This window comes from Penicillium digitatum, chromosome 2 (genome assembly GCF_016767815.1).
Source record: "Penicillium digitatum chromosome 2, complete sequence".
NCBI lineage: Eukaryota > Fungi > Ascomycota > Eurotiomycetes > Eurotiales > Aspergillaceae > Penicillium > Penicillium digitatum.
Genome location: NC_089385.1, coordinates 109,512 through 129,507, shown reverse-complemented (window position 1 = coordinate 129,507; position 19,996 = coordinate 109,512). Strand labels below are relative to the sequence as shown.

Sequence of the window (19,996 nt, the reverse complement as noted above, 5' to 3'; positions counted from 1 at the left end):
CGACAGTTTTATTTAGAGAATGTATGCTCGCTAGTTGAGACACCTAGACATCTCTTGCTTTTCATCTGTCGGCTCATGCCTTATCCGGCCAGTACTTTTGCTTGATGACCTTCTTATTGACCTTGCCCATGGCATTGCGCTCGATCCCATCCACAACCTTCAGGACGGTTGGGATCTTATAGGGGGCCATCTCGTTCTTGAGCTCGGCGCGTAGAGTAGGTAGTTCCAGCGGTGTAGTCTATGTCATCGTCAGTGGTGCAACGAAAAAAAGGTTCCCCTGGATGGGGACAACACAACCATACCCCTTCTCGGAACTTGACAACCGCAGCGACTCGCTGGCCCCATTCTTGATCGGCCAATCCGACAACTGCAACTTCTTGAATCGCATGAATGGCCAGCATCTTGCGTTCAACTTCCAACGCTGAAATCTTGTATCCACCGGACTTGATCAGGTCGACAGAAGCCCGGCCTTGAATGAAGTATGCACCGCTTGAATCGCGTTTAGCAACATCACCAGTCTTGAACCATCCATCGGATGTGAACTCCGAGACCGTAGCTTCCGGTTTCCGCCAGTACTCGCAGAAGACGTTACTACCCTTGATTTCAATCATGCCGTCTTCATCCACTCCATCTACGATCTGCCCTGTTTCTCTTTCGGACAGTCGCACCTTGACACCGGGCAACGGCCATCCCACACTGCCATCGATTCGCTTTGGAATCTCTAGCCCGCAACTGATCGCCATACCGATCTCTGTCATTCCATACCGCTCTAGTAGAACCTGGCCAGTGATTTCAGCGAATTTTTCTTTGATGGGGGTAGGGAGGGCCGCAGATCCACTGACGACCAGCCGTAGAGCACGAGCTCCAGCCCGCGCGGCATCTTCTCGTTCCGTACCGCGGATATGAGCATCGAAATAGTCATTCAGACGAGAGTAAATGGTCGGTACAGCCATGAACATGGTCGAGGAGCCGTGGTCCTGCCACCGCTCCCAGATCACCTTCGGGTCAAACTTCGGATACATCTCCACAGTGGTACCACTCAGGAAACTGGCCGCCAGGCCATTGATGATACCGTGGACATGATGGAGCGGCAGCATGTGGATCAGACGGTCCGAGGGAGTGTATTCCCAGGCATTGACCAGGCAGCTCGCTTGGAAAGTGATATTCTTATGTGTTGTCACGCAACCCTTGGGGGCTGATGTGGTTCCAGAGGTATAGATCATCAGGGCACGGCGAGTGAGCGCAAACGGCGGGGAGAAAGAAGGTAAAGTCGGTGCCTCATTTCGAGAGAATGGTTCTAGTCCAAAAAATGGTATGTCGGTGGCGCATCCTTCGCGCAGCGAGGGTGCGATCTTTTCGAACTCCGGATGCACAATTATCAATGACGGGTCTGAATCACCGACGGTATGTAGTAATTCCTTTACTGGATGGCTTGTACCTAGTGAAGATCAGCGTTGAAGACAATTTTTCTTGCGTTGTGGCGCATCATTTTCACCTACAAAGTGGAACGCAGACACCTCCCGCCGCCCACACAGCCCATTGCGTAGCAACGTAGTCATATCCATGGGGGACCAAGAAGGCAATGCGTCGTTCTTCCAAATCCCCCGTCAACCCCAATTGCTCAATAATGCGCTTTCTTAGCGCTGCCGCATCTGCCAGCAATTGAGCGAATGTGAAGGATTGTTGTTTGGTGGTGTCAATGACCGCGATCTTGTCGGGGTTCTGGCGCACATGCTGCTCCGCTGCAGCAAAGAGGGGCAAGGAAGGAATCGGCATACTTAGACACCTCTTTGATTCTAAGGATAAGTCATGTGGAAATCAAAAGAATATAAGAACCTGGAGAGGGTATAGGTGAAGAGGAACACACGGGATCCCCTCCAGGGCTGTATTTAGCCGACTGCGGAGAAAAACGCCCATGTCCACTGTGGAGTGCTCGAAAATAGTGACTTGGAAAATCAACGATGATTCAATCTAATGTGGTATTCCCAGTGTAGATCTATTGCTCAATCCAACGTTGTTGGCCTAGATCCCTTTTTATGGTATGCAAGTCTCGTATCTTCTCACATGGCCAAGATCAGGATGTGCACGCCATTGGGACAAGACTTTACAGCCCAGGAAGCCCGTTGAACCTTTGAGAATGACCTTCATACAGAAAATGGTTGTTGAGAGTCGACGGGGAGTGACACGCGAAATAAGGGTTACTGGCAGCCGGGGATAACATTTAATCTCCATGACTCGGTGTTGAGGTGAGATTAAAGGATATAATGATTGGTTCCGATTAAACACGATCACAGCGTAAATTCCCAATCAAAGTCGCTAATTCGACATTCACAAAAAATCAACTACAACATTGTTACCGCAGAGGGTGCCTGCGCCAGCTCGCCCGGTTGGACAGTGCGTGGCCCATCAAACGATCCTTCACCGTTCTCGTCCAGTCCGCGAGCCACCAAGTCTGTGAAATCCACACCCACTTCCACCAAGAGAGCCGCATGATCGTGCACAATGTCGAGGCATTTCTGCCAAACCGATGTGCCACGCTGCACGCTGCTAAGCTGTCGGCTGAGCAGAGCATTGAACCCATCGAGGTGATGTTTAGCCCAGCGAATACAAGAGCTGCTCATCACGCCAGGGAAGCATTGTTGATAGATACCGATGGTGTTCTTGATCAAGGTAAAATAGACATAGGAGATCTGGAAAATGTACAGAGGTAGATCACCTTCGAAGATACACGCCCTAGAGGAAAAACAAAAAGGTGTCAATATGAAATCAAAAGCTTGTGTGATCGAAGGAGGAGAGCATACCGGATGCGTTGGCCGATCACGTCTGAACGTGCCTTTAGGTAAGTCTCGCGTGCCTGATCCTCAAAACCTAACCGAGCCAACCAGGTAACGTGAGTCTTGGTAGCCACCGGGAATGAGTGCTTGTCGACTAGTGCCCGCAAGAGAATCCCAGCAAGCCGAGTCGCTCGCCCGTCGACCTTGAAATTGATGACGTCTTGTGCAATGGTATTGCCCTTGAGACCCTTGGCCAATTTCCGCAGTCGCTCGATGCTGAACACAGACGCCTCGAATCGCTGAAGCGCGATATCGATGTCAAGCTCGTCTACCTGCCCTTCAACCCAACGGAGGTTCTGTTGCCTTCCATCTACATCAATGCGTAGATCGGATTTGTCTCTTGGGGTATCTGAGAGGTCAAAAGAGTCGGGCTTTTTCGAATGGGAGAGGTGCCGACCAGCCATATATCCATATGATTCCAGGGGCTTGCTGGCCGCTTCGGTCTCCGATCGCATGGTTCGACGTAGGTCCTCAACTGTCTTGCGGAAAGTTGCTAGAAGTTCCTGTTTCGCTGAAACGTCATCATGGCGATATGTAAAGGGCTTGGATCCCACGCGGATGCTGATCGATCTCCCAATGCCCCGGTCCAGAGCTTCTTTGCGCGCTTGCCCCGTTCCCAAATTCGCACCAAGATCAATCATATCAATATCATTAAGAAGCCAGCAGTCTTCTGCCACTAGCCTCGTTGGAACAGGTCCTCGGTGGTTGGGATGACTTTGGTCGACCCGCTTACGCTTCTTCGCGGCCACGAGCAGGTAATCGTTCAGCAACACAATGTGAACGGGCCGTCTTGGTTTCCAGGTAGCTGAGTCAAGCTCAACCCAATTACCAGTTTCAAGGACAATGTGTCGTCCGGGTGCAGCTGGAAGCCACTTTTGCGACCCTTCCACTGTCTTCCACAGCGTTTGTAGCTGGACGCTCCACATGCTCTCGAGGCTGGCAACCGAGCTACGATTGGCATTGCGCTTGGGGAAAGAGTCCTCTATCGGTGACATGAGGTTAGGTGAGTTTCCTACGCTTGTTTGTCCGAGAGCCGTTGTCAGTTCCGCCATGAGGGTGCGCAGGGTCCGCATTTCATCTTTGAGCTTCTCCGCCTCTTTACTGATCTTGATGAATTGGGTCCGATTCTGGTAGACATTTTGCTGGAGATCGGTTGATGTTCGGTTCTTCACTTTGCGTAGGCTTTCTTGGTATTTTTGAATATCTTCCTCGGACGCGTTGGCAAGAAGACCGGCCACATCTAGCATCGGAAACCCCTGGTTAGCTTGAACAGACACACAACTGAGGGCTAGGGAGCTCTAACATCGATCAACTGGAAGACTAGGATCTCGTAGAGCATTGAGGTCGACTTTCGGTGCTGGTGAGTTCGGGTCCGCTGGTGATGGGAGACTTGTAATAGCTGCCGGTGCTAATCCGCCACGACCCCCGGGCATCTGAGTTGGAAGTGCCGGAACAGGAGGAACATTGCTATCAAATTCCGGTGCGCTGTTAAATCGACTCGAGTATCGCCGTTTCACCAAATCCGAAGTCGCGTCGTTCTGCGGTGCCCGCTCACGTGTGGGGATTACAGATGGGCCTGATTCGGGAGACCTGGTATTAGGAGGTAGAGGACCGGAGATAGGTTTGGGAGCGCTAATCTGAGGGCGCGGCCGACGAGATTTGCTCCTTAAAGTCAATCCTCGGCCTTCCATGGTGATCTCACTTAGCGATGCATCAACAAGGAATGGAAACGTCTCGGGATGTCAAGGGGATGACGCTCGGGCTGCGGGTGATGATTATATAATCCACTATAGGGCCTCGGACATCTGGACTTCCTTGAAACATTTTTATCGCCCAACCACCACTCAACCACTATCGCCTCTCCAAGTCCGCATACACCCTGCTGGAATAATTCCTATACGTTGGATTCCACCTCATCTTACAATTTCACTATGGCTTTCCGAAACACTGCCATCGTCGCCGGCACGATCCTAACTGGAGTTCTCGGTATGCAGCATTCATCTCACCATGTTCTTCAATCATTAACCTTTTGTGCCAGCCTACGCCGTTTATTTTGATTATAAGCGTCAAAGTGACCCTAACTTCCGCAAATCGTTGAAGAAGAACAACAAGAAGGTTGAACAAACCGCGAAACAGGAGGCAGAGGCCGGCGCCGCAGCCAGGGTCGTAGAGCTTAAGAATGCACTTGAACAAGTGAAGAGGAACGGTGAACTTCCAACAGATCTTGAAGAGAAGGAAAGCTTTTTTATGAGTCAAGTCGCGTTGGGCGAATCTCTTTGTGCTTCGGAAGGTAAATTAAATTCATCTTCTCATCCTATCTCGATTCCGAAGGGCGGGATCGAGATATCGGTGACACGTCGTAACCCGAATAAACCGATCGCTAACTGAATCTCTAGGTTCCCAAGTCGAAGCAGCAATTGCGTTTTGGAAAGCGTTGAAGGTCTACCCTCAGCCTCAGGTACGTACAAGCCATTTCCCGATGTCGCCTACTGCTTTCTTCATTATCTTCATCTCCATCATACTAACTGCCATTATTAGGATTTGATCGGAATTTACGACAAGACCGTTCCCAAGGAAACTCTCGAAATCCTCGCTGAACTTATCGCACTTGATGGTGGCCAATCCACGGGTGCCAAGACTGGCACCGACGATAACATTGAATAGATAACTGGACGTGACTCCTCAACAACTTGTATTTTAGATGAAATTCAAAATATGTATCACATGAATTTACATCGCGGATCACTGGTATGTTCGTTGCCCAAAAGCCGTGTGGAAGGCGGAAAAGAGATGTGGTGTGGATGAGGGCTCCCATGCAAGTTGGACGGATTGATGGCGATTCATTGCCAACAATTCCAATCAGATGGAACAAAAGAGATACCACCAATCTAAAGCTCTCTTTCAGGTTCTTATAAGGTACCTACGTCTTTTCATCTTGAATCCAAGAAGACGCTTCTAGGACTTTTTCATGAGAACTATCAATCAACCCCTCATTCCTTCGGTATCCTAGCTGCAAAAAAGTCTTTGAACGGGAAGCATCGAGAGATGAGATCTAGTAATACTTCAAGACTACATCAGTTATATCGGATGATGTCGGAAATGAAGATTGAGCGCCCTTTTTAGTTCCTGTCGGTTACCTGTAAGCCAGGAAAAGAAAAGAAGCCAAGCAAATGGATTGGGGGGGGGGGAAGAGAGAGCGGTTGTATAGGAGTCGAGCTCCCTCCGCGTGTGCTACAATCTCTATTATGGCCTTAGTTCCAAGATTTTCCAATTTTTAGAAATTTCCTTTATTCCAGTCCACCGGAAAAAGTTATAGCAGGAGAGATACATAGAGATCTATGGACTTGTGGATTTGGTGGATTTGTGTACGGAAGAACAGTGATAGGTCATGAAGAATAGGAAGTTCCGAATCAGGCAGGTGTTGGACACCTTATAAACAAGGCCACAATTATCCAAGCCCTAACCACACTGGATAAAATTAATCCCCAACTTTCTAGTAACATCACCAAGGGACTGAAGGATTTCCGTAATTATTCTTCCGTATGCTTTGCCTATACCTCTGAATATAGCATTTCAACATAGCTCAAATAGCCCAGAAATAGCCCAGACGTGGCGTTCCAAGCAACCCAGGGTATCTTGGCCCGGGATTTCTCGCGAAACTTGGCCCGTGAGTTGCCTTGGGGGGGGAAAGAAAAATGGGAAAGAGAAAAACAACCTAAGCTTTATTTTGAATTTATTTTGAATTATTTAGTACTCCTTTTAGGGTAATAGTTAATTGCATACGGAGTAAATGAGAACGTCCTACGGAGTACGGAGTAGACAAAACAGTGAAACGAAGATGTGAAACCACCAAGACCCCCCCAAGATCCTCCAAGATCCTCCAAGACCCTCCAAGACCCTCCAAGACCCTCCAAGACCCTCCAAAAGATCCTCCAAGACCCTCCAAGACCCTCCAAGACCCTCCAAGACACTCCAAGACCCTTCAAGACACTCCAAGACCCTCCAAGACCCTCCAAGACACTCCAAGACACTCCAAGACCCTCCAAGGCCCCTATAATTTGTTCAGGGACTATGTTGTTCCACTAAATTGAGACCGTTGTTCCATTGGGTTTCTTGATATTGCAATTATTTCTGACCCATTTAACCCATCAAAGAGCCTTTAATTCCTTTCCCTTTCGTTTCTTTGATTCCAGCCGTTCCTTCCCGTTTCGCGCTATTGCGCTGCCTCTCGTTCATATCTTCACTTATCTTACATCTCCAGCACTCTTAGTATATTCCCCTCTCTATATCTACTTGATTTTACAATGATTGTATGTGCTGTCGCATCTATTATCATTATCCTCTCAAGCTGACCTTTTAGTCTTATACCGGTCTCTTCGCATCTGTGTGTGCGCTCGCCAGCACCGCGGCCGCTCTGAACCCACTCGAAGTCAGTGGCAAGGATTTTGTCGACTCAAAGACCAAGGATCGTTTCCAAATTATCGGTGTTGAGTGAGACTTCCTTTCCTCCAGGGCTTTTTCTTGCCTGTTTCTTGCCCCACAAGCTCTACAGTGGCTGACCCCGCAATAGTTACCAGCCCGGTGGTGAAGCCGGCTTCACTACAAAGCTAGACCCCTTGAGCGATGCAGATGTCTGCCTACGGGATGCTGCCCTCATGCAGCGCCTAGGTGTAGGTGGAACCCCCCATCTTCATTATAGTACAGCAACTTACTTCCCAAGGTCAACGCCATCCGTGTCTACAATCTGGAACCCTCTCTCAATCACGACAAGTGCGCGTCGATTTTCAACGCTGCCGGTATCTACCTAATTCTCGATGTCAGTAATCCTCTGGCTGGTGGTTATATGGACCGCAGCGCCCCCTGGACCACCTACAGCGCCATCTACTACAAGCAGGTGTTCGGTGTCATCGAGGGTTTCAAGAACTACGATAACGTCCTTGGCTTTTTCGCTGGAAACGAGGTGATCAACGAGGATGCCCATTACATGGCTCCCAGGTACGTCCGTGCCGTCGTTCGTGACATGAAGGATTACATCTCCAAGAACTCTAAGCGCGTCATTCCCGTTGGATATTCCGCCGCCGATATCCGTGACATCTTGATGGACACCACTCACTACTTCGAGTGTGAGCTTAAGAACTCGACCTCTTCCCGCGCCGACTTCTTTGGCCTCAACTCTTACTCTTGGTGCGGTGACTCTTCGTACAAGGCCAGTGGCTTTGATGTCCTGACTGAGGACTTCACCAACGCCACTGTCCCCGTTTTCTTCTCCGAGTACGGCTGTAACGATGTCAAGCCCCGTATCTTCACAGAAGTGCAGGCTCTCTATGGCGCGGAGATGACCCAGGCTTTCTCTGGTGGTCTCGTTTACGAATGGACACAGGAGAAGAATGAGTATGGCCTGGTCAAGGTCAACGACGATAAGACTGTGACCACTCTTATCGACTTTGATAACTTCCAGAAACAGCTCAACAAGCTGGACATGGACCGTATCATGTCAAGCAACGCCACCCAGACCAGTGTTAAGGCCGAGGCATGCAGTACCTCACTTATCAAGAGCAAGGCCTTTTACAACGCCTGGGATCTGCCCGAGGTTCCGTCCGAGGTTTCGGACTACATTCAGAACGGTCTGCCCGATGCCCTTACTGGCAAATTGGTCTCTGTCTCTTCCACTACCATTCCTCAGAAGGTGTATGACTACACCGGCAAGGAGATTACCGGTGTTAAGTTTGAGGTGAAGGGCAGTGCCAACACCCCGTCTCCTTCCCTCAGTTCGAGCTCTTCTGTATCGGGTGCTTCCGGAACAAGTTCTTCTGGATCGAGTACTTCCGAAACAAGTACCTCTGTATCGGGTACCTCCGCTTCTTCCTCCAGCTCCGGTGCTTTCACCCCTTCCACGAATGCCGCCTCTCCTAATAGCGCGATCTCACTTACCCTTGGTGGTGCAGGGGGTTTCCTCATGCTGCTCGCATCCCTTTTTTAATTGCCTCGGAGACCTTTGACTTCGTTCATTCTTTGAGTTTCAAAGTTCGGACTGAGCTGACCAAGAGACTGACATCAGGTCTTGAGGACCTATTTTCTGGATGGGTGACTCTTATCTTTTCCCTGTTCTCTTGTGTTTCAGCTTTTAATCTGTACACGATTCTTTTGGAACAATTTCTATCTTTGGTTTTTTCTTTTCGTGTCATCAAGCTGCCGGCATCCCGTCAAACTATCGCATGTACATTGGGAGGGAATAGGTAGATACGATGCATCGTGGCTAGAAATCCTCTGACCTAACTTGTTTCTGCCGGCGTATCTACCATTCTCATTTCTTTCTCTTTTTTTGTAAACATCACAGCTTAAAAGAACGACTATCTTAGATTGTAGAGCTAAGAGCCTTTCCGTGATCGATACCTTCAGCCCTAGTTCTAAACCCCGTTTCTTTAATTTTTTTATGCCAGAAGCACCATTAGGACTCGTTCCGATCGGAATAATTCCACCCCGAAGCTTCTTATGAGGAGTCAGTTTCCCACCAGCGTAGTCCACTAATTCCTCCATCACCTGCTCGGTTTGGTTACTCGTCTCCTTAAGAACCATATGAGCAACCTATACTTCGGATGCAATCTTTAGGACAACAAGTCCGATCACAGCGACATTATAGACAAGCGTATGTTTATGCAGGATGCTCTCTATCTCCGGTATTGAGAAGCCCTTAGATCTAATGAGGTCCTTTAAGCGAATTGTGATGGATGGATTTCGGTCCTAATCTCGGTATCCGATATCACCAGGTTTGAATCATTCATGTGATAAACCGTGTAGTGGCTTCGACGTTGTTGTGGTAGCCTCGGAACATGGTCGGTCTTCGAAGACACAGTTCACCTTCGCCTTTACTCGCTAGGTTGTATTCTTCATCAATGAGCTGGACTTCGTCTCCACTAGGAAGCATAGAGGACCACTTAACCCCATTGCATCATCCTATCAGTCTCATCTCTGTTGGAATACGTCAGGTAAGCTACGGAACTATGGGATAGATCCGGCGGAGGATACGTGCATATGGGAGTATCAAGCAACAAGCGGGACAGGGACAGCATAGATATAGGTGATTATTTCATTGTGGAAGTTGCATAAGAAGGGCTTCAAAGCAGGGCTTCTCCAATACTGTTCTCTCTATTCCCATCAAAAGAGGGGACAGTACTAAACACACAAGTCCTTCTGAATAGACTGGGTAGCTCTCAAATGAGGATATCCTATTTCAATGATGACATACCAAAGATGTTACGCGCTTTGCAGCTGCAATTAAAGTGTCTAAAAGCGAGGTGTGTCTAACAAGTGCCTTTGATCCAGTATCACTAAATTCGTGTTTCAACTCATCAGCAGTGTATGTCGGATTCGCACCACTCCGGCCTAACGACACCCCCAAGGCAACGCGGGGACTCCAATTTCGTTTGGCGCAAAGAGTAGGAGAATATGACCTTTTTGCCATCTCCGCTGGCTTCGGAGATTGGCGCCAAAAGTCAGGGATTAGAATCGGACGTCCTTTGTCTGGACTTCACCTGAAGGAGACTGGAAGATGGCTATATCTATTAGCACGGCTTTGATATAGGCAATTTTCACAGTGGTCATCTGCAAAGGGTCCTTCTTCTCGTTTGAAAAGACAATTCCAAATTTCTATAGAGGGGATCTCCACATGTTGAATGGTTGTGAGATGGAGGGGAGTTCAAGTTAGCTATGTAGGTGCTTCAGGTCATGACGCAACATCTTTCTCATTTCCGACCTTTGAGGGCTTATGATATGATTTGTAGTATTGGAAAGACATGAATGTTCTGATTTACTGATGCTTCAATCGCATATCTCACAAGAAATATTCAAGTTGAATCCAAACACTTGGAACTTTTATACAACAACACGACACATTTAAAATTCACATTCAAAATTCATAATGCAACATGCAAAACTGCACATCGACTCTAAACGGCTCTCTCTTTACCTTTGCCCTTTCCTAACGATGAGACAGGTATTGGACCCGGCGCGAGACAAGGGAATTCCTCCCATTTCCCATCACCATCCTCGCGACTCTTGCCCTCAGCCAAGCTGAGCTGAATCGCAAATTCCAGATCATCCATCTCTTGCTGTCTACTGCCTTCGGCCTCCCCGGCTCCAAACGACGGCTGTCGAGGCGGGTATCCTCCCTTGGCATACTTGATAGGGATAGACGAGGTTTGGCCAACACCTTGCGCGTCAAGCAAGCTAAGACGGATTGCCTCGGCAAGTTCGTCATCATCATTCTCGTCGGTGGGAATTTGATAAGGAGATGAAGAGGATGAAATCTCGCCAGAACCAAGTGAGCTAGGACCAACCGTATCGACTGAAGCGCTTGTGGCTGAGCCGGAGATTGTGGCGCTGTCCGTGGGCTTCTCTGCATCGCCAGAGCAGGCCTCCTCGCTCAGGAGTTGGGCATACAGCAAAAGCTGTTCCTCGTCGATATCTGGACCAAGGAGGTCAATTCCAAAACGCGCGCTCAAATGTGCTCGTTCTTTCTCATCGGAAATCTTTTGACGCTCCATATCCACGCGTTCATCTTCAATAAAGTCCTCAATGGCACCCCGACCACTACTGTGGAAGCGTTGGCCTTCACCAACCCCGTTGCCGCCACGCAGTGGGTGTCGGAGGCGGCGCTTGCTACTCTTGTACTGATCAGCCTCGGAAGAACTGTAAGACCAGTATCGCAAGTGGGTGCCAAGTGAGACCATTCCACGCAGAACGGTTGGGTCTGTGTCAAGGCAGATAGCGCCTGTGGCATAGTAGTTGTTTCCAACACCTAGAATAGATGCCTCAGCCTGCACAAGCCGACGACGGGCGCGGGTTGAGAATCGGGAGTTGATCGTCCGGATTGGCTTAGTGGACGATACTAGTGGGTCCCAGGCTTGCACGAGGCCATCATTACCGCCATGAACAAGGTATAACGACGTGATGGCCAAGGAAGATATCTGGGGCGAGTCTGTTTGGATGATGCGCAATGAGGATATGGAATTGGTGATCTCCGCAGACTTCGCCGCCGGAGCTCGGATATCCCAGACGAACACCATCCCAGTGCGGGTTCCAACAGCTAGGTATCGAGCGCGTTGCCCAGGAACCTCAAGGCCTGACCGCGGCTGTGTCATGTGTGGTAGCATCGGGGACGATGTTGCAGACGAATTGAAGCTCCCAGGCATAACCAAAAGAGGATCCTCTTCAGCTGTGAGAGTCGCGAAAGTAGAAGTATCCAATGCACTAGTGCTCACTTCCGAAGGTTTGCGATTACCAAAAACAAAATCTGACAGACGCCATCTGAAATTGGTTGGTTGTGAGCTCATTCGTTTGGGGTATTGAGAAAGGGGAAGATTGCTGGTGACACTCGGACTTGGTGTATTCACTGGGCCGCCGAAGAGTGAGGGCGGAACTTCCGGTGCACAAAGCTTCGGAGCACCCAATAAGGGCTCTGGGGTATTAAAGCCGAAATCAGACCTAGAAGTCGTGCGCATGAACCGCCGGATCGATGCCTTCGCATTTTCGCCCGAGCCACGAGAAATGACAATAACCGACTCGCCTGCTCCACCGCCGTCGTCGCCAGCAAAGTCGACCATGAGATCGCGTTGCATGTCCCAACTTTCACAGACCTTGCGGAAGTGTTTGGGCTTGAAAGATATGAAATTTTCAATCTCCTTAGTTTCAGCGGCAATCTGGTGCTCGTTAAGCCCCATGGAATTCGATGAAGAGCGCGGGCTGTAGCTGCCATTGACTGATTCCCGATTGAAGGGATCTGGGCGTGCCACCCGTCTGCTCGCTTCGACCATCTCCCAATGTACACTTCTACCAGTCTTCCAAGCCGCCTCGTCAAGTTGCTCGGCGTTGAGTTTGGCTGTGAGCGGGATCTCAGGTGCCCGAGGAAGCTCGGTTAGATAGTATATTTCTCCTAGAGCATTGAGAGCAACAGCCCAAATTCGTTTCCCCGAATGACGTTTGAGTGAATATTGATCGTCCACCGCGATGCCAATTATAGGCACACCAGGGCATAGGACCCATCTAGCAGTCACCTGACCTGGCTCGTGCCGCCTTTCATAGGTCGGATGAGGGCCTATTGAATATGCCGTCAATATACCCGATGACGACCCAGACAGCATCCCTACCAGCCCCTGGGTCATCTTGAGGATGTGAAAGGATTTGGCAATCCACACCGAACAAACAGCATGAGTGATCATGTTCACGGCGGGAATGCCGAGTGGTGGGTGGGAAACCAAATCCGAAGCTCCCAAGAAACGACCACGCAGCTCCGTTGCCGAGATGAAGTAGCTGCGCCCCTGGGGACAGCCTTCGCCATAGATCATGCCATATGGTTGACTGACGTCCATCAAATTGGGCATACCGACCATGTCACCCGATCCGAGGCCATGTTGCGCTTCACCGGGGAACAGATCTGCAAAGTGGCGGAACATTTGATGATCGGAAACACCCCAGGTACCGACTTTTACGGTCGATGGGTCACTGGCAGACGCGACCCCTTGCTCTGCGGCTCCGTGGATGAAGAGAGGGTTCTTGTCGCGCCTGAAAGAGGCATGTATGTGACTGACCGGAAAGAGGAGCTGTGATGAATAAGTGGCTATGGCACTACCATGGCGAGCACTAGCCATTCGCACAGTTCCATGCTTCTTCGGCGGTTTGAACTGCGCCGGTTTTCCCCGGGCCAACGAGTGCATCAGGCGGGTGCGCAAGATGTATTCGCTGCGCCAGGAGGCCAGGGCGGTTAACCTCGCGAAGAATCGCCTGTCCGACTGTAGGTCTGCCGCATCGATATTGGTACGCCGGCCACCCTCAACAGCATGAGGCCCTGGGAAGAACCGCGAGAAGGCGATTCTCCAAGCGTGAGGATTGGTAACGAGCGCATAAAATCGACGGGACACCAAGGTGATGGCGGATAAGGATTGGGGGGTTAGATGCGATAGGATATGTGTGAGAACCTCTGAAAATTATGGTTGTTAGTTTTAATTGCGCCGCGGGATTACAGGGCGTCTACCAGTTGGAAATGTCTCAAGGGATGTGTGCGACTGTCCAAAAGAAGCTACTAACAAAGATCCAGCATTGGTTGCTTGTCTGGGGGATATCCGAGCATTCTCATGCTGGCGGCTCACTCGATTCGCCAACGGCGGGGAATGGCGATCGTCGACCTTGTTCAAGGACGCATCGGATTCGTCTTTTGTCGACATGCTCGGGACATCTGCAGAGTCCCTGGTCTCCTCTCGCCCGAAAAATTCAGAGACTTGAGAGTCGTCGAGGTCATGTCCATGCTGGGTGGGACTGATAATGACTGAATATGAGTCAATGGGGGGCGTATATTGAGACACGGCAGTAGGCTCTGGCTGCATAAAAAGGTCTGGAAAGATGAAGTGGTAGCGACTGAGCCAGAAAGCCTGGGTCAGTCGAGTCAATTAATGCCGGGCAAAAAAAAATTATATGAAAGTGATGCGGTGATAAAGAGAGGGTAAATAGAGCAAAGATGGAAGGCGAAGCAAAGTTGCCATCCCGCACAAGCAAATGCGGCTATCGCGGACAGCGACCACTTGGGGTATTTTGATGCCATTGGCTGATTGAGTTCACCGCTCTCTCCGCCTTTTTGCAATAATTTCTATACTTCAATTGCATTCTCTCCTTTTATGTTGTATACTGAGTTGATTATATAGAAGCAGAATCGTTGGCCTCTATACTCAAGAATATGGGACTTGGATAATTTGCATATCAATGAAGTTGTCTTTTTTTGTTCTTTATACCAACTTTGGGGTCAAGCCTCCAAACGGGCTAGGCATGTTTTTCGCATACAACATCTACAGAACTTGAAACTCTTATTCAACTAAATCGAAAACTATGATTCCAAATCTAGAGAGACAGTTTTGGTCTGGCAATGAAAGTAAATAGGACCAAGGTCCCCTGTGATGGCTACGTATTTCAATCTTTAGTTTCACCTATAAAGCCATTCATACTGATGGCCACTATCCATCACGCGTTCAGCACGTGACAGCGCGATAGAAGCCTCTTCGGCGAGCCCTGGAGGATCACCTACTGTCTCAGTACGACTCGGGTGTGAATTTGATGTGATTCTTCTGGAATGGCTCACTGATACACGGCATTTATCTGATATTATCTCCTCGGTGCATCCTCAACCCCAATACCCCGCATAAACGCCAGCGCTGGCTGAGACACGTGAGTTTGGTCAACCAGAATGCCTGGGGCAAATGGTAAGACATCCTCGACACAGAATAGCTGTTCAGCTTATTGATCGGTCTATAGAGGCAGAAACCATTCGCATTCTCATCTCCACCGATAATCATGTCGGCTACAACGAGCGAGATCCCATCCGTGGGGATGACAGCTGGAAGAGCTTCCACGAAATCATGTGCATGGCCAAGGAACGGGATGTCGATATGATCCTCCTGGCGGGAGACTTGTTCCATGAGAATAAACCATCGCGGAAATCCATGTATCAGGTCATGCGGTCGATTCGAATGAACTGTTTTGGGGACAAGCCGTGTGAACTAGAGATGCTCAGCGATGCAAGTGAAAACTTCCAGGGGGCATTCAACCATGTTAACTATGAGGACCTGGATATGAACGTGGCGATTCCTATCTTCTCCATCCACGGAAATCACGACGACCCCTCGGGAGAGGGTCATCTGGCTGCACTAGATCTACTGCAAGTGTCCGGCCTTCTTAACTACTACGGCCGGACTCTGGAGTCAGACAACATTCAAATTAAGCCTGTCTTGCTACAGAAAGGCCGGACAAAGCTTGCGCTGTACGGAATGAGCAACGTTCGTGACGAGCGACTGTTCCGCACCTTTCGGGATGGCAAAGTTAAATTCTTTCAACCGTCTGTCCAGAAAAGTGACTGGTTCAACTTAATGTCTGTGCATCAGAATCATCATGCTCATACAGAAACAAGTTATCTTCCGGAGAACTTTCTGCCCGAATTTCTCGATTTGGTCATCTGGGGCCACGAACATGAATGCCTGATTGATCCTAAGCTCAACCCGGAGACCAAATTCCACGTTATGCAGCCAGGATCATCTGTCGCGACGTCCTTGGTACCTGGGGAGGCTGTTGCAAAACATGTCTCGATTTTGAGTGTAACAGGCCGAGAATTTCAAAACGAACCTATCCGATTGAAGACGGTGCGACCATTTGTGATGCGAGAAATTGTACTATCCGAAGAAAAGGGAGCCCAAAAGCTTGCACGCAAGGAGAACAATCGCACAGAAGTAACTCGGTTCCTCATGTCCATTGTCGAAGAACTGATTGAAGAAGCCAACGCAGAATGGTTAGAGATGCAAGGCGACCGCATTGACGAGGACGAGAATGACACACTGGTGGCTCCACTTCCTCTCGTTCGCCTCCGTGTGGAGACTTCCACGCCTGAAGGGGGTATTTACGATTGTGAAAACCCCCAGCGTTTCTCCAATCGCTTCATTGGTAAGGTCGCTAACGTGAATGATGTGGTGCAATTCTACCGCAAGAAAAAAACCGCTTCTACGTCGCGTAAGGATGATACATCCATTGATGAATCGGCTGTTTCTCATCTATCGGCCCTTGACACCGTGAAAGTCGAACAACTAGTGCGCGAGTTCCTTTCATCACAGTCATTAAGCATTCTCCCGCAGAATTCTTTCGGGGATGCTGTTGCCCAATTTATTGACAAGGATGACAAGCACGCAATGGAGATGTTTGTCAATGAATCCCTCGAGAGCCAAGTCAAACACCTGTTAGCCTTGGATCGTGACGAGGACGAGATGGACGACGAGGAGAGAGGGCAAAGTTCGCTAGTCACTGCTATGGAGAAATATCGTGGTCAGATGGAAAGCATGTTTTCAAAAGGCCTGAAGAAGCGAACTCGCGGTAAAAAGCGCTTTAAGCCCAAGCCAGATGGTTGGGATTCCGAGTTTGATGGCGCGTGGGAAGACCAGCCTGGTGCCCTTCTTCATTCTGACAATGAAGGTGGGGATCCAGCAGAGGAAGAAGCTGGAGAAAATGGGACAGTGCCTTCCCGTGATCGTGCCGCAGCCCCGAGTCGCGGTCGTGGTAGGGGTCGTGGTCGAGGTGGAATGGCCGGTCTGGGAACCCACAAGTCCAAATCTACCCCAGAAACAAAGACTACAAAGGGTCGCAAGAAGCAAGCAGTTTCAGACGAAGAATCAGACATTATTATGCTAGATGATGATGACGACGATGTTGTAGCCAACGTCATTTCTGATGATGAGGACGATGATTCGCAGGCATTGTTTGTCAAGCAGCCTCCATCTACCACTATCGCAAAGCCACGAAAAACTGCCCCTACAATAACGACGACCCAGCGCGGCAGTGGACGTGCTGCTGCCTCGCCCGCTTCAGCATCGGTTACCGTTGGTAGGACTACTTCTAGGCGAGCACCTACACGCGGTAAGCCGGCTCAGTCTACGCTCAGCTTCTCTGCTTCACAGGCCGGCGCGCCTCTGTCATCACGGCCTAACCGCTCCACCCGTAACATGAGTGTTATCGGCGATGGTATTGATGATGATGACGATGATGATGATGCCTTTGAAGAAATGCCGAGTACCTCGAGACGTCGTAGGTAATTAGCGATTCTCATCCATGGATGTTTATGCCGTAATGTATGGAGTTGTCAAAAATCATGTAGGCATTAACATCAGCGTTGTTACCTTCAATCCTTCAGTGGTATCTTCAAAATTTGATTCTTGACCTTCAGACGATATAAAACTTAATCATAACAGATGCACAGGGGCAGTACTTTAAGTTGTGACCTTTTCAAATGAAGCATACCAAACGCGCTAGTCCTAACACGGTAACTGGCTGATATCCCAGCACACTCAAACCCAGAGGCTTCAATAACCAAATGCCTGAAAGAGCTCGCTTTCAAGTGGCAAAATTTGAACCTCTCAAATATCCCGTGCTTTTTCCTAAAGATCAGCCTAACCACGTTGGCCGTCCATAGACTTCGGCAGAACCCATTTTGGGTCGGAACCTCTAACCTAAAACCTAACCCATTGGGTTTTGGGTTCCGCCCTCTATAACCCAATAGGTTAAACCCAATAACCTGATAATAACCTGATAATAACCTGATAATAACCTGATAATAACCTGATAATAACCTGATAATAACCTGATAATAACCTGATAATAACCTGATAATAACCTGATAATAACCTGATAATAACCTGATAATAACCTGATAATAACCTGATAATAACCTGATAATAACCTGATAATAACCTGATAATAACCTGATAATAACCTGATAATAACCTGATAATAACCTGATAATAACCTGATAATAACCTGATAATAACCTGATAATAACCTATTTAAACCTATTTTTTTTTATTATAGCTGTCACGGTGCGAACCGTGATGCTTAGTTAGAGGAAGATCACGGCACGTGATCTCCGACCTGTTTATCTTGAACTTCAGTTCTAGATCCTGTTGTAGCTCTTCGAGCTACGTCTTGTATATTAGCCTGCCCCTGCCTGTGCCTGTACCTGTCAATGAGAATCTGATCTGTTACGACCTGTCCCTGCCAGTCATCTCCTATCATACCGTCCTGCCAGCCCGCACCCTGACACTACGTAGCTCCTACCCCTAGGAGTTGACTGTCTGAAAATGTCTGAACCGCCCCGAAAGCCCCCGAACTGAACTCTGGTAGACCCGGTCCTGAGCAGACCGCTACCACTGAAGAACCGCCTGCTACCACTGAAGAACCGCCTGCTACCGCTGAAGAACCGCCTGCTACCGCTGAAGAACCGCCTGCTACCACTGAAGAACCGCCTGCTACCGCTGAAGAACCGCCTGCTACCGCTGAAGAACCGCCTGCTACCACTGAAGAACCGCCTGCTACCGCTGAAGAACCGCCTGCTACCGCTGAAGAACCGCCTGCTACCACTGAAGAACCGCCTGCTACCGCTGAAGAACCGCCTGCTACCTGTAAAGTCCCGTCCGAGGAACCTGCCTGCACGACCAACTGGTCTCGAGAAACGAGACATTGCAGCCGTATCGCTAGCTGCGTGTGCTGCGTATGCAAGAAAGAAATACAGCATGTTCGCAATTACAACCGCGGACATCGAGACTGCACTGAACCCCAAGACCGACACTGAACCTGACCCCGTGTCTGCACTGCCTGAAGAGTTTAGAGACTTCGCCGAAGTGTTCTCACCCAAGGAAGCCGAGCGCTTGCCACCCCACCGATCATACGACCACAAGATGGTCTTACAAGAGGACAAACCCTTACCTTTTGGGCCCCTCTATCCCATGTCCCGAAATGAGCTCGAGGTCCTGAAAGACTGGATCGAAGATAACCTGAGGAAAGGGTTCATTCGGCCCAGCTCCTCGCCCGCTGCCTCGCCTGTTCTGTTCGTGAAGAAACCCGGCGGAGGTCTCCGCTTCTGCGTGGATTACCGTGCACTGAACGCAATCACTGTTAAGGACCGTTACCCGTTGCCGCTGACCAAGGAAACCCTGAATAACCTGAAAGGGATGAAGTTCTTTACGAAGATTGATATCATCTCCGCTTTCAACAATCTGCGAATTGCGAAGGGACAAGAATACCTGACTGCCTTCCGTACGAGATTAGGACTGTTCGAATCATTGGTGATGCCATTTGGTTTAACTGGAGCCCCCGCATCCTTCCAACGATTTATCAACGACACGTTACGAGAGTACCTGGACTGTTTCTGTACTGCTTACCTGGACGATATCCTGATTTACAGCCGCACGCGTGCGGAACACATAGAACATGTACGAAAAGTCCTTCAGCGCCTCCGAGAGGCAGGCCTGTTCGCAAAACTATCGAAATGCGAATTCTGTGTGTCCGAGACGAAGTTCCTTGGTATTATCATCGGTGAAGATGGTATCCGTATGGACCCCGACAAGATCGAAACGATCGTGAACTGGAAAACACCGACCTGTCTGACTGATGTGCAAGCCTTTATTGGTTTCGGCAACTTCTACCGCCGCTTTATCAGAGACTTCTCGAAAGTCATCGCCCCGCTCGTGAGACTCACGAAGAAAGACGTCCGTTTCGAATGGACACCTGTCTGCCAGCTGAGCTTCGAAGCCTTGAAGAAGGCGTTTACATCTGCCCCGGTTCTGAAAGCGTTTGACTGGTCCAAG

General features: G+C 49.4%; 6 protein-coding genes across 6 annotated transcripts; 3 read left to right on the top strand and 3 right to left on the bottom strand.

Moving 5' to 3' along the window:
- Positions 1 to 73: 73 nt before the first annotated feature.
- Pdw03_6137 (Peroxisomal AMP binding enzyme, putative) lies at positions 74 to 1,776 on the bottom strand (the record flags this gene model as incomplete). Its single annotated transcript, XM_014680322.1, has 3 exons — positions 74 to 238; positions 303 to 1,438; positions 1,500 to 1,776. 3 exons carry the CDS (start codon positions 1,774 to 1,776, stop codon positions 74 to 76), a joined length of 1,578 nt encoding a protein of 525 aa, XP_014535808.1.
- Positions 1,777 to 2,342: 566 nt separating this feature from the next.
- Positions 2,343 to 4,525, bottom strand: Pdw03_6136 (Vps51/Vps67; the record flags this gene model as incomplete). The annotated part of the gene is made up of 3 exons (XM_014680323.2): positions 2,343 to 2,733; positions 2,802 to 4,074; positions 4,138 to 4,525. The coding sequence occupies 3 exons, from the start codon at positions 4,523 to 4,525 to the stop codon at positions 2,343 to 2,345; spliced, it is 2,052 nt and encodes a 683-aa protein (XP_014535809.2).
- Positions 4,526 to 4,765: 240 nt separating this feature from the next.
- Pdw03_6135 (Protein import receptor MAS20-related) lies at positions 4,766 to 5,498 on the top strand (the record flags this gene model as incomplete). Its single annotated transcript, XM_014680324.1, has 4 exons — positions 4,766 to 4,820; positions 4,873 to 5,124; positions 5,231 to 5,292; positions 5,373 to 5,498. The coding sequence occupies 4 exons, from the start codon at positions 4,766 to 4,768 to the stop codon at positions 5,496 to 5,498; spliced, it is 495 nt and encodes a 164-aa protein (XP_014535810.1).
- Positions 5,499 to 7,138: 1,640 nt separating this feature from the next.
- Pdw03_6134 (1,3-beta-glucanosyltransferase gel2) lies at positions 7,139 to 8,814 on the top strand (the record flags this gene model as incomplete). Its single annotated transcript, XM_066101265.1, has 5 exons — positions 7,139 to 7,144; positions 7,195 to 7,325; positions 7,405 to 7,504; positions 7,555 to 7,604; positions 7,656 to 8,814. 5 exons carry the CDS (start codon positions 7,139 to 7,141, stop codon positions 8,812 to 8,814), a joined length of 1,446 nt encoding a protein of 481 aa, XP_065956348.1.
- A 1,966-nt stretch (positions 8,815 to 10,780) lies between these two features.
- Positions 10,781 to 14,212, bottom strand: Pdw03_6133 (Cyclin-like F-box; the record flags this gene model as incomplete). Its single annotated transcript, XM_014680326.1, has 2 exons — positions 10,781 to 13,809; positions 13,864 to 14,212. The coding sequence occupies 2 exons, from the start codon at positions 14,210 to 14,212 to the stop codon at positions 10,781 to 10,783; spliced, it is 3,378 nt and encodes a 1,125-aa protein (XP_014535812.1).
- An 851-nt stretch (positions 14,213 to 15,063) lies between these two features.
- Positions 15,064 to 18,981, top strand: Pdw03_6132 (Meiotic recombination protein Mre11; the record flags this gene model as incomplete). The annotated part of the gene is made up of 3 exons (XM_066101264.1): positions 15,064 to 15,079; positions 15,132 to 17,445; positions 18,534 to 18,981. The coding sequence occupies 3 exons, from the start codon at positions 15,064 to 15,066 to the stop codon at positions 18,979 to 18,981; spliced, it is 2,778 nt and encodes a 925-aa protein (XP_065956347.1).
- Positions 18,982 to 19,996: the final 1,015 nt, after the last annotated feature.